This window comes from Pelodiscus sinensis, chromosome 6, assembly GCF_052426305.1.
Source record: "Pelodiscus sinensis isolate ZL-2025 chromosome 6, ASM5242630v1, whole genome shotgun sequence".
NCBI classification, from domain to species: domain Eukaryota; kingdom Metazoa; phylum Chordata; order Testudines; family Trionychidae; genus Pelodiscus; species Pelodiscus sinensis.
The window spans coordinates 5,073,463-5,087,126 of record NC_143057.1 but is presented as its reverse complement, the minus strand read 5'-3'; the positions used below and the strand labels follow the sequence as shown (position 1 = coordinate 5,087,126).

Here is a 13,664-nt window from a genome sequence, read left to right as displayed (position 1 = left end):
GTGACTTTTTTGGGATGTACATTTGTTGCATGTTCTGATCTGAGCCAGGATGTAGGTACCATGCTATTTAGAAAACAAATTTATAATTAGTGTAAGTCTTTGGGCTTTTTTGGTAGTTTTGAGTTGTGCAAGTGGCTGTGAGTGTACAGTCATCATTGTGGTTTGTCTAAACTAAAGTGCGTCACAACAAATGAAAATCCACCATTACAGTTTCATGCCAGGTGTACAACACTGCCATCATAATTGTATGTTGATTTGTTGATTTACAAGCCCGAGTGGTGGTGTTTGCCCCAATGTGGTTAGAACAAAATATCCATAGGCATTTTGTTGGGCTTGTTAAGTTGATTTGGTTCAGTTTTTATGCATAAAAATGGGGGTGCTTATAAGTGTTTTCAAAAGGATGAAGATGTTCCTATGTAAAGACCACATATGTCAAGCCAGGGTCTTGGCACTGATCAGGGCAGACATGCGTGCACATGGGGACATCCCCCAGGATTTTCCTACTCAGGGAACGGTGCAATGATTGTGAACTGTACGTGGGGCCTGCTTCTGAGACCCAAAAAGCATGTCATTCACCTCCAGTTGGATTGTCTCTAAAATAGGGTGGTTAATAGAAAAGCTTTCCTTTGGCAATGAAACAGGATCTTGATTTTTAGTTTTAATTAGCACTTGTGTAGTCAAGGGTATGATTGTGTATGTGCGTGCATGTGTGTGTGTATATAAAATGTAGGCAAAATAAAATCCTGGAAGCAAGTACTCCTGAACCACAGTCAACCTGTGGAACTCCTTGCCAGAGGATGTTGTGAAGTCCAAGATTATAACAGGGTTCCAAAAAGAGCTAGATGAATTCATGGAGGATAGGTCCATCAGTGGCTTTTGGCCAGGGTGGGCAGGGATGGCATCCCTGGCTTCTGTTTGCCAGAAGCTGAGAAGGGGTGATTTGATGATTATCTGTTCTGTTCATTCCCTGTGAACCACCTGACATTGGTCACCATCGGAAGACCGGACACTGAGCTAAATGGACCTTCGGTCTGACCCAGTGTGGCCTTTCTGCTGTTATTCTGTTCATGCCCCTCCTGTGATGTTAGGCTCAGGAAGTTGTAGACTGGAATGGCTAAGGAATGCATCCCCATGGGGTTGTAAAATTCCACAGCTCCGGGTGGCAAAGGGCAAAGAGTGATCTCTCATTAGCTGTTCTGGGATGCTGAATCTGGCAAAGGCTGGTGTTGGTCTGAGATGACAACATTCGTAGGCTCGATCAAGGAGAAACGTGTGACCACAAGAATTTGCATGAAGCATGCCGGCAGCCTGTCCTTTGATGCATCTCGGTGTGTGGTAGCCACGAGAAATCTTGGCTCAAAAATGCCCTAGGATGGTCCAGAATTTGCTCATATTCTCAGTGTGACTGTCAGTGTTGCTTCACTTCGTACACATGATATTGAAGTGTATGAGTCCGGTGACTGCTTCTCAAGATACTTTTTCTAGCATCTGTCTCTAGTATTCTGAATCGAGTGTTGGCCACTCAGCCCAGGAGATCATTTTACATTGATATCACGTCAGGATGGGTCGTGATGACTCTGTTCGACTCTGGTACCTCCAAATCTACTCATCTTGTGCCATTGTTTTATTTTCCGCTCTCACGACAGCTGGCTATCCTGGATCTGCACTACTTCTGCTCTGTAGATCATTACAGAACCCTCCAGCTGTTTCAGAATAACTGAGGCTTTGTGCAGCTGGCAGAATTGTTCAACTCTCTACAACAGAGAGGAGTGCATTAGATCTTTTTTGATTGGGAATGGACGAATGTGCAGGGCTCCTGTTTTGAATGTCCCAGTCCAGGTGCCTAGCAGTGTACCTTTGGTGCAGAGGGAACTTAAAGTCACCTTCGGGCCTTATACTTGAGCCCCAATGGGCTATTAATATCCCGTTCTTCTGTACCTCCTGTGATCGTGGTTTCTAAATGAAGATCTCTGCTAGGCAGTGTATCATAACCTCTGCCCGACGGTCTATCAGAAACCTCACGGATACATTTTCGGGGCTGTTCTGAAACGCCATGCCTTCCTTGGCTCTGCCTTCCTCTCGCCACTTGCATGGCATTCTACTGCTACCAGAAATAAAGTGTGCTCTCTGCATGGATTCTGTAGTATTGCTTTCTCACTGAGGGGCTTTTCCTGCACCCCTTTGCCTATGACTACTAGACTCGTGGGTTACTCTGTATATTGCCCAGACCCTCGATGGGTAGACCTTTTGCAACTCCTAAATGCATGTCCTAATTTTGCTGGCTGTGTCCGGGCCTTGTGTCATGGTCTTGAGATGTCTGGGCTTGGTACACTAATTGCTTACATTCATTTTTCTGACCCATCATTGTATGTCTCCCAGAACTGTCGGCTTCCCCTGCCCAACCATTGTGATTCACTTCTGCCAGCTTACCTCTTAATTCTTTCTTTCTATCCCGTTATGCTGACGCTAAGGACAATTTTGTCCTTGAACATGTCCTCCTTTTCCAGTTCCGTGTCTGCGCTCCCTTTGGGCTGTGGATCTGTCCAAAATGGATGGATTTCATAGTCGAATCTCTCTTTTAGTCACAGCAGCTCCTAAGCACAGCACTTATTTCAGGTAGCCTCTATGATCCCTTTGGCTTTGTTCTAATCTAGAGAATTATTTCCTTTCGGCCCTTCATTGCTCAATGTGCAGGAGAGAACGGCCACTTTCAGGCCCTCTGCTTTCTGGCTGGCCTCTCATGCTGTTCCAGGCACTTCTTTTCCCCCTTACGTTTCCCTCCAAGGACAATGGATCGCTTTGGCATCAATTGTTTGTTCCTGGCATGCCCTGGATATGCTGTTGTGACTTGGAAGCTCCTCACTTTTGGGAGACGCTTTTCTTTATCTTTGGTGGGGTTTTTTTAATTATTCTTTTCTGGGGAAGACAAGGTCTGGCTCACCCAATACAATGTGGTGCTTGTTTTTGTATCTCTTTCTGACCTTGTTGTTACCTTCTGTGTGTTGCAGAGCCTGTGTTTAGGATACAAGCATCAACCGAAGGAACTAATGCCTCCTCCTGTAAGTACATGCAAACAGTCAAAGTCTTTATGAACCAGCCTTCCACACACGCTTTTTCCCCTCTGGCATTGTGAATGGATAATGGGACTGCCCTTCGGTAATAGGGAGCGACCTACCCGAATATTGGATCTATCCATATATTTTTAGGTGTCAGTGTTCACGAATGCGTCTGTATCAGTCTTTGGGCATCAGAGCCTCAGCCAACGACGGTGCAGCCACACATGTTATTTCAGAAAGGCGAGAGGCCATTCTCGAGCAGCGCAGCCGGAGAGGAAGCCACCCAAGTCCCCTGCTGGGAATTTCCTGAGTTGGGGGGAGTCCGCAGGAATGCCTCTGGCACCTCCCTCCCTCTCCTCAGTGCATGGCACTGGAGTGTGGTGTGCCCTTGCTGTCCCCACCAGAAGCATGGTACCCTGGGGGTGCCAGGCCCTTCTTTCTTCACCCCCTCACACTCACCTTCCTCTGAACTACTAGGACCTGGCAACTGCTTATTGGTCTGATCCCTCATGACAGTTCAAGTGTTTCTATGAAATGTGTTCTGCGCCGTAGCGTAAATGCTATATAGCTGCCCTGAATTCCTCTTTCATAGCTACTGTGGGAGCATCCTATGGAATTTTCAAAGCCAAATGCCTGGAAGTGGGACCCAGAATGTTCTCCAGGCTTAACCTGAGAAATGAGATTAATGCCTGCCGATTTCTTTCTAGCCGCTGGATTGATTGGTGCTTTTAACGGTGTGCCGAGGGAAAATAAGAAATTAGGGTCTGGCAGAAATCTTTCAGCCTGACAGGTCGGAGTAATAAACAGGATCTTACATTTCTGAGGCATAACGGCAGGGCAAAACGACAACTCCCCTGAAAAGTCTGCTTCAGTCAGGGTATTTAAAATAGCCTCTCTGAGTTCTGTGACCTAAACCGGCTCTCACATGGATGGCAATCAAAATCAGTAGAATTAAACACTTGAGAAAGTATACGCAGGCCCTACGGTCTTGCCCCTCGGGTTGTCCACTCGCTCCCAAAGCTGAATGGTGTTTTATAGTCGCTTGGCCTAAGGGTAGACTCTGACATATGGAGCTGGCCAAGATGTGGGAAATTTACGCCTTCATAGGTGATATGAAGTGGCTTAGGGGTTTTTTCTCCTGATTTTGATGGGCTCATGCCCATTTCACAGTAGTTGTTTTGAATCTTGTAACTGCCACAGGAGGTAAAATAAATTATTTCCTTCCACCACACTGAGGAAAATTAGATATTGTTTCAGTAAACTTGCCAGCAGAGTTGTCATTAGCCAAACATGAGGACGAATCTCAGAATATTGTAGAAACGAGATTAGCCTTAGCCTAAATTTTCTTAAGTGATCAGTGATTTTAGGTGCCTCGTTTTTGCGGCAGCCTATCTTGAAGCATCTTAAGGGTGTGTGGTTTTCAGCGGGCAAGGGCTCACTCCTTTCTAAGATCATGTCCCTTGAAAGTGTCTCAAGTCTGAGACCCAAAAATTGAGGGGCCCTCAAAAGCATTAGTCACTTATAAAATGAAGGGATTGGTGCTTGTAATTAACCAAGAGTTCAGCTGGATCAGTAGACAAAAACATGAACAGACAACGACTCTGCATAATCTCAATGAACCCCCCTCGCCCCAAGCATGTGAAAGTGACTGACAACAGAATGGTTTGGAAATCTAGGAGAGGAGGGAAAAAATTCAGGTCAAAACCTATTCCTATCCTCTTTCGTCATCTGAGGATTTATGGGTGACCCTAACTTACCGCAATAGCCCTGTCAGGTGGTTTGTTTCTTCTTCCAAATGCAAAGTAAATTATACTTGTAGGATGGTTTCCAAGAAGTTTGTTATTATTAATTATTATTATTATTATTTTATTATTATTATTAAGCACTGAAAACTTAATCAGAGCTTTTTTGGTCTCCATCAGTGTAGTTCTGTGTGGTAGAATTTCCCCTGCAGGATTGGATGAGCTAAGTAAGCAAATCTCTAGTAATCGGAGCCCTTTGTGCTATCATTAGCTACGGCTGCCGAGGTCACGTCTGAGCAGCGAGGGATGGAAGTCATTTTTCTTCAGTTTTCAGGACTGCAGTGACCTGCAACAAATCCCTCGCATCCTATAACTCTTTCAGTGTGGTGATGCTGAGGGAGATGTAATTCTGAAACTTTGCCCCCATGACAACTCAGTGCTTTGGTATTACATGTTTTTAGTTAACCGTGCGCTTAGAAAGGGGAAAAAATAGTGTCTGTCTGCATGGCTAGGAGACTTGCTGTCAAATTGTTCTGCTTCATCACCATGGCAGTCAAATATTGTGTTGTGTGGCTTTGCCCGTATTTGACAAAGTGGTCCCTCAAGAGGTAGTCTGACTTGTGAAGTTATAACATGGTGAGATCGTGAAGTAACTATTTGCCGGGATGATGTACTGGACAATGAGTGGAGCGCCAGCCATAAGCAGAACCTTGCACGGGAAGGAGCTTGCAGCAAAATCCCTCCATGGGGAGAAGTGGGTGGGTGATCTCTGTGTTTTGGGTGTTCCGTAGAGTGTTTTGGCAGCATCTCTGTGTACGCCAGGGTTACTCAACGTTGGAAGCCCCGGGGACCCCAATGATACAGCACATGCCGAGGGCCACAACTTAAATGTAGTTGCATATACATGCAAATATATATGCAAACATATGCAAATAGCTTCTTTCACACAATGCCCCGGCACTCCTGGCACCTCCTCTTTGGGGGCTAGAAATGCCGACACCCTGTTCCAGCCAGCCTGTCCACTTGCATCTTTCAGTGTTCACCCCGCCTGGGAGATGCCTCACCGTTGTGGAGTGTGTTCCCAGTGGAGGCCATGTTCAAAAGATCCCACCCGCGGGCTGCATGTTGAGCCCCACGTAAACTCAAACCGCACTGCGGGCCACATGCAGCCCACAGGCCGTGTGTTGAGTAGTCCTGGTGTACACCATGCACACATGCATAAGAGTTTCTGAGCACGTTTGACCTGCTGGTAAGCCATGGATGGGGATCAAGAAAGGGGAAGCCAGTCACATTCACCGGCAGATGGGCTGGCAGCTGAGGGGAGAGAAAAATCGGCCCTTGGATGGACTTAGGTGGTTCTGCTGTGGGGAGGGCAGGTGAGGATGTGGGGCGCTTTGAAGCATAGAGAAACAGTGGGAGGGGCTTGGGGGCTGTCAGGAAAACAGAATCCCTGATGGTTAGGAGAAGGAAAAGACACTGAAGAGGAATTTTCTCTTTTTCATTCCCTCCTCCCCCCCCCCCCCCCCCGAAGAAATGCCATGCTGGAGATGCTAGGGGTAAAACGAGTTCAAACTAATGAGCAACCTGGGAGATGTTGGACTTGAAAAGAGGCAAAACTTGCGCGATAATCAAAGGAAAGAGCAATACCTTTGGGGGGAACATTTGTCTGAAGGGGCATTGCTGAATAATGAGGATCCCTGACTCCCAGAGACACCTGTACTGCTGCAGCGTGATTACTTCCAGATGGTCTCCTTTAGACATACGTCCCAAATTTATTCGTCCTAAAATAGATCCCTGTTCTGGAAGTCCGGGTGCAGCAAACCCAAGTGAGCTAATTAGCTGGGGATTTGACTGTCTTTCTTCTTGAAAAAGAAAAAAAAAATCAGCCCTTTTTGGAATCAATTCTGGCCATGTCGTTGATTAAAGACATAGCCCACCCGAGGTATGAGAAGATGGAATATTGGAGCTCTGCATGGATACAGTGCGGAGGGGTTAGAAAGGTGAAATCCCAGCACTTCCAATGTGGGGAAAGGATATTTCAGTTGTACAGTGCGTTCTTCCTTTCAGGTCTTTGTTTGGACTGAAATAGCAGCTGCAGCCCCTCTCTGCCAGGTCGTAAGGTGTTGGGGCAACCTCACCAGTCCACATGCATCACCACCTTCTGTGCAACCCTGCTCCTCCCATAGTCCTGCTGTAGAGTCTCTATTCAGAGCTGTAATGGAGGCAGAACCTGGAGTTGACTCTGCTCCCAGCATGAATTTCACTTCTACTTCTTTTCTCCTAAATTTAAATGACATCCTAGAACATAATCATGGCCATACTGGATCAGACCAATGGTCCATCTAGCCCAGCATCCTGTCTTCCAACAGTGGCCAATGCCAGATGCCCCAGATGGAATAAACAGAACGGGGAAACATCAAGAAATCCCTCCCCTGTCACGCATTCCCAGCTTCTGGCAAATAGAAGCAAGAGAACCTTCAGATCATGGGTTTGCATCTCTGACTATTTTGGCTAATAACCACTGTTGGACCAATCTTCCATGAACTTATCTAATTCTTTTGTGAGCCCTTTTATAATTTTGGTCTTCAAAACATCCCCTGGCAAGGAGTTCCACAGGTTGACGGTGTCTTATGTGAAGAAGTATTTTCTCAGTTGTTTTAAAGCTGCAGCCTGTTAACTTCATTTTGTGACTTCTGAGTCTTGTGTTATATGAAGGAGTAAATAACACTTCCCTCTCTCCACACCGTTCATGATTTTGTAGACCTCTGTCATATTTCCCCTTACTTGGCTCTTTCCAAGCTAATCAGTCACAGTCTTTTTAGTCTCTCCTCATAGGGAAGCTGTTTCCTACCCGGAATCATTTTTATTGCCCTTCTTTGTACCTTTTCAAATTCCAAAATATCTTTTTTTAGATGGGGGGGACCACGTCTGCACAAAGTATTTGAAATATGGGCGTACCGTGGATTTATATTGAGGAAATATATGTTCCATCTTATCTGTCTCTTTTCTAATGGTTCTCAAAATGCTGTTACGTTTTTTGACTGCCACTGCACACTGAGTGGATGTTTTCAGAGAACTAGGCACAATGAAAGCAGAATACATCCAAGAGTGTGGACAATTGGGGGGGTGTGGGAACAAGCCAGCCAGCTAGCTGTAATACTCAGTATAGAGACGTGACATGTCAGCTAGCAGTGCTCATCTCTTCTGTCCATGGATAATAATTTGCTCAGTCCATCCCGTGTACAGCTCAGTATTTTCACAACTGTGCAGTTTTTCACGGTGCAATAATGCATTTTCCAACCTGCATCTTAAACAGAGTTGATCCAGACAGTCACCACAAAGACCACACAAAGGGATTCTGGCTGTCACGCTAGTTCAGGCTCAAAATCATGCTTCCATTTCCCATTTAATGCCTATAATTTTAAACCATCTATAGACTTTATTTTAGTACGTGCTAATATGGACTTCTGCTATCAGGAATAATTGGCTCACTTGTCAAGAGCCTGCGTATTAAAATCTAAAAGAAATCACACGCTTTTTGCTAGTGGTGAGTGAACTTTCAGGCCAAATAAGAATCGGTCTAACCCGTCCTCCGTCTCCCACATTGTACCCTCCTTAAAAATTAGCAACGAGTATTTGATATGAACGTCTCCAGCACACTGGCTAATTATTTCTCTCCCAACAGAAGCTCAAGGGGGACAGCCTTCTCTCCAACTATGTTTTTCAGATTAATAACCCTTCTTGTGGGCCCAGCTGTCTTCTGAATTAGCAGAGACTCTTTAATCATGCAGTCTTTGAGAGTTAGGAGTTGGAGAGTCAGTCTCCTGCAAAGAGCTGGACGGATCCTAGGGAGCTGAGTTTTAGGTGGGAAAAGAGAATACTTTTCTGAGGTAAAATCCAGCAGCATTTGGAGGGCCCTCCCAGCCTGTAGGCATCCTCACAAATAGGGTTTTTTTAATTTACATCATGGCATTCCTCTCAATGACTTTCAGTTCTAGTTCACTCCATTTGCAAATTCAATTGTTGTCTCTCTCTGCTACTCCTGCAAACTAGAGTCAAGCTGGGGGTCTCTCCTGCTCTTACCCGTGTAATAAAAAATCAGGAAGCCAACTCATGCTCTCCATAAGACCTGTGCTGACCTTCTAGCCTTCAGAACAGTCACACGGGTAGGAACGAGGCCGTCGTTCGATCTGCAGGACTTTATTATTGTTGAAAACGGGCAAGAAGGAAATTACTCTGTATTACAATAGTACCTTGAGGTCACCAATCAAAATGGGGGCTGCGTAGCTCGGAGTGAGGAATAAACACAGCGAGAAAAGGTCTCTGCCCCAACTAGAGGGAAATAGACACGTGGGAAGGGAAACAAGGGATGGAGAGGGGAGTGACAAGGTGGCAGAACTGAGAATAAAACCCAGATCTCCTGACTCCCAAATCAGGGCCTGATCCACCAAATGGCACTTATCTCCTTAGTAACAGTAAGGAAAGAAACCAGTGGAAATATGAACAGGCAAGCGCTATAGTATCAATGTAAAGCCGTGGTCACCAACCAGTAGATCGCGATCTACCGGTCGATCTCAGGGGCTCTAAGAGTAGCTCTTGAGCCCTCTCTGAACTGCATGCCTGTGCAGTACATTTACATTAGATTTCCTCATTTGAGGAGCAGCTACTCACCGAGCAACAGCACAGGTGAGTAGCTGCGAGGAATGGTGGGAATTTTTTTTTAAAGTAGCAGTATAAGGATTGGGGATAGCAAGTGATGGAGAGGAGGAGAATAGAGAAGGCGGGGCTTGAAGGAAGGGGTGGGATGATAGATCTTGGCTTGGTCTGTCATTTAAAAAGTGATCTTGGGTGTAAAAAGGTTGGAGACCACTGATGTAAAGGGAGCAATCTTGAACAGGTATCTGTGAGGGGAGGAGGAGTCGGGGAGGGGCAAAAGGAAGTAAGCCAATTAGGGATGTAATATCCCATTTAATTAGTTAATTGGTTCAACAATGTGTTTAACTGGTTAATTAAACAGGGGCAGCGGGGCGGGGAGGCAGGGGCTATTCTGGCTGGGCTTGGGCTCCACCTCCTGCCTGTTAACCATAACCAGTTAGCATCACCAGGTAAGGGTGAAGCCTACTGGTTAACCAGTTAACCATTCACATCCCTAGATCCAATAATGCCAATGGTGCAGTAGCTTTTCAGTATTGACCCACCCTGTTTTGAGGGATGTGGAGGCTTGCATAGTTTTTGGCTCAGCCTTCTGGATGCTTCTCCAAACCTCTAAATGGACCAAGGCCTGGTCACTCTTTAGTTTTTATGGAATTCAGAGACTAGATCTGTTTTGGTTTGAAATGAGCCATTAAGGCCAATGGCGTTATCCTGTGGTCTAGTTCAGTGTATCTCAACCTTTTTTTAATGAAGTACCACTTTCTCATTTTATATATATATATATATATATATATATATAAGTACCCCCAGTACCTACAGTTTTCAGACACACAATTTTTTTTTATTTTTCTACCATTGCAACGCATTTCCCCCAGGACCTACAGTTTTCAGACACACAAACATTTTTTCTACCATTGCAAAGCACTTGTTTAAACAACTTAATCATAGCCGGGCAGGCAATGAAATTTTTGAGTGTAAAAAGTACAAAAATAATAACGCGCTGTAAAACGTAAAACAAAAATTCCGTTTTCTCCAAATTTCAGTTGTGTTGACGTGTCACCCAGACGTCTCTCGAGTACTCCTAAGGGTACTTGTACCACTGGTTGAGAAACACTGCTCTAGTTTTCAGAGCTTTCACTTGTCTGGGGTTTTGTTGTTGTTTTTAATGCTGCTAGCAACAAAAGGGGTTAAACAATTAACCTCCATTGGTCATAGAATCATAGGAGTGGGACCTCAACAAGTCATTTAGTCCAGTCCCTGGCTCTCAAGGGAGGACTAAGTAATAACTAAACCATTGTCAAGGGCAGCTGACAGGCAAGGTGGGGGGGGGGCTCTGGGCCCCCAGAAGGGGCGGGGCCTTGGGCAGAAGAGGCGGGACTGTTGATATCTTGCCCCTGCCAGCTGCGAATCTCCAACCGAAGCGATTTAAAGGGCCGCTACTGGGAGCTCCAGGCCCTTTTGAGTCGCTGGGCCCCAGGACAGCTGTCCCCTCTCGCCCTCCCGCACTGGCGGTCCTGCCAGTTGTTGACAGGCGTGGGATGTTAAGGGACTGACCAAACCCTACCAGCACAGGGAAATGCAAACCTGCGAGCGAAACTCAATTCCAAACTCTCTTATGTCTAAGTATTGCAGCAATTAGGATGTGTCAGAGGGCCTGCTCTTTGGAGCCCCCGTGCCGTACAGGCTTATTGGGGTGTAGAAAGGTTTTGAGAAGGAGTTTCTGCCTTAATTCTGAGTATCCTTTGTTTTACTTGACTCCCCTGTATCCTGAGTTTAACAGCTGCTCCCTTTTAATGTTCTGTCTACGTGAGAAATACAAACAAGATGGTGCATGGAATGTGTGCTCAGAATGAAGAGCTAGAGACGACAAGCAGGATAGAATAATACGAATCGATTATTTATTTACCATCCGTTATCCCAAAGGAACTCACGCTGCTTTCCCGTACCTACAAAATATATCACTCTCCCACACTTCCCACTGACACGCAGACCTCTGGGTGAAACGATGCGACTGTTTTAACAGTGCCTAGCAACACCGCACAGTGATTTACTCCAGCGCAGGAACTGAAGAAGGTTGTATCCAATTGAAACCACTAAGGGAGTTTAGAGAGGCAGAAGGCAGTTACTCAGGTTGCAATTTTGCTCGTGCAGTGGGACGAACAGCCCCCCTGAGTCTCATCAATTGTACTACAGAATCTGTGACCACAAGAATTCAGGATATTGTTCCACGTCTGAACGATAGCACCTCCCCAGTAACTCAGCACCCTCTAATATGAGTGCTAGGGCATTGAGTCAGGGAACGTCTCTACTGGATCATGCCTTTTATTTGAGAGTCACATATTACAGGTTGAACGTCTCTAGTTCGCCACTCTCGGGACCTGACCAGTGCCGAACCAGAGAATTTGCCAAACCACAGGAGGTCAATATTGTCTAGCAGCATTATCAACATTTCCATGGCTTACTGGGCTCTTAGAAGACAGTTAAGGGTAAATTAAAACTAAATAACAGCAGAGAACACTGAGAGCCAGGACTAATAATATAATATAATATCATTAATTATATTATGGTTCCATAAATAAATTTTATGGGGCCATGGGAAACGCAGCCACACCCATGATAAGTGGCCATCTGGCTAACTAAAATCATGCCAGACTACGGAGGTTGCCAGAGCAGAGAGTGCCGGACTACAGAGGTTCAACCTGTAGTGAATCAGCCTCCTGAGAACGTATTGTCATCTCTACTGGAGGGATCTTATAGTTGACACTGGACCGGTTGAATATGCATCTAATTAAATTTCCTATATAAGAACAAAAGCTGATTGTGATAAAAAAAGAAACAGTTATAAGCAAATAGTTAACATTGTGCCTCTCCTAGAGGCTTAAGAAATCTTCAGTCACCCTTGAGTTGTGTTAAGTGTCTGCCCTTAATCTCACAGAATTTTCTTTAGCTCTACTCTTTGGTGGTTCTTTCATTCCCTGGGGGTCGGTTAGCACTGCAGCTTTGAGCTGGATTCGCCAGTTCCCATAGAAAGCTTGTCTGCATCATGCTTTGGAGCACAGATAATTAATACACAGTCCGTTCTCCCCTGCGCTGCTCTTTCCCGTGGAGGTCAAAGAGGGAAAAAGCAGTGACTGGTCTGAGCACTGTTGAAGTGGGAAGAAGCTGACACTGCAGCAGCCGAGGAATAAGTGGAAGAGTTTATAATGCTTAAATGCAGCTGCCAGAGTGGAAAAGGGCATAAAAGTACATTAGCTTTATCCATCTGCATATTTTTTCTGTGTGAGGAATAAATCCAGGAGACTGGCACTCAGCAGTTGAATATGATTAGATGAAATTCAGGGCCTTAGAATAGTTTCTTTCCCCTTCCCCCTGCCCCCTTCCCTATTGATTTCTCCCGCAGGGTGAGCGCTGTGAACGCTTATTCCAAGCAGAATGCGTTTCGAGGTCACTGCTGATTCATAGGGCTGATACGCACCGTAGGATATCTCAGGCACTGTTGGCTTGGCGACACGACTCTAATGCAGGGGCCCTGTGAAATAAAGACCCATGCAGTGCAAATGACTGGATGACCATGGAGGCGTTTCCTTCTGTCTGACTTCCTGCGTAATATACTCTGTAGCACCTCAAGTGCTACGGTAGCTTGTGCTAGGACCCACTTCTCAGATCTTTGAGTCTCTAATTCAGTAAATGAAACTCTAAAAGCCTAGGGACTCTGTTTAGATGCCAAATGGAATAAAAACCTCGCTAGATAACTGACTGGCAGAATCAACGCTCTTTGTGGTATCATTCTTCTGTTCTCTTGTTCGGTGTGAAAGCTGGCTGGTTATCTGATTATAAGCCTGTACTAAACTCGTTCAGTTGCTTGCTTCATTAGGAAATTCAGTAGCCTTCCCCATTTTCTATGAAGCAAATGAGGCAGAACAGGGTAGTGAATTGAGCGGAACGATCGTCTTGCTCCCTTCATTAGTCATGTCGTGTGTCTGACTGATGCTGGCACGAGTATCCGAGTTGGCAAACAGGACAAATTCCCGCTTTTGTCAAGAAAATGGGATGCGGAGAAAAGGGCGCGAAGCAAACATCAATGCCAGCCCTGCGTCGTGGGGGAAGCAAGGCTCAGGTGAGTGGCTTGGGCCAGGCCCATGCCAGTAATAGCTTTCTCCCCCCGTTCCTTCTCAGACCTTCCCCTGAAAATGCGTTGTAGAACATGCAAACT

General features: G+C 45.6%; 1 protein-coding gene across 8 annotated transcripts in view; it reads left to right on the top strand.

The window, feature by feature from the left end:
- NRG1 (neuregulin 1) overlaps positions 1-13,664 on the top strand; it is a 532,697-nt gene that overhangs the window by 372,988 nt on the left and 146,045 nt on the right. For 6 of the 8 annotated variants that reach the window (XM_075931339.2, XM_075931337.2, XM_075931338.2 and 3 more), the window contains one exon: positions 3,009-3,059. The exons of the other annotated variants lie outside the window; for them this stretch is intronic. In XM_075931339.2, the coding sequence (XP_075787454.2) occupies positions 3,009-3,059 (51 nt within the window). The remainder of the gene's footprint in view (positions 1-3,008; positions 3,060-13,664) is intronic. 8 annotated transcript variants of the gene reach the window in all.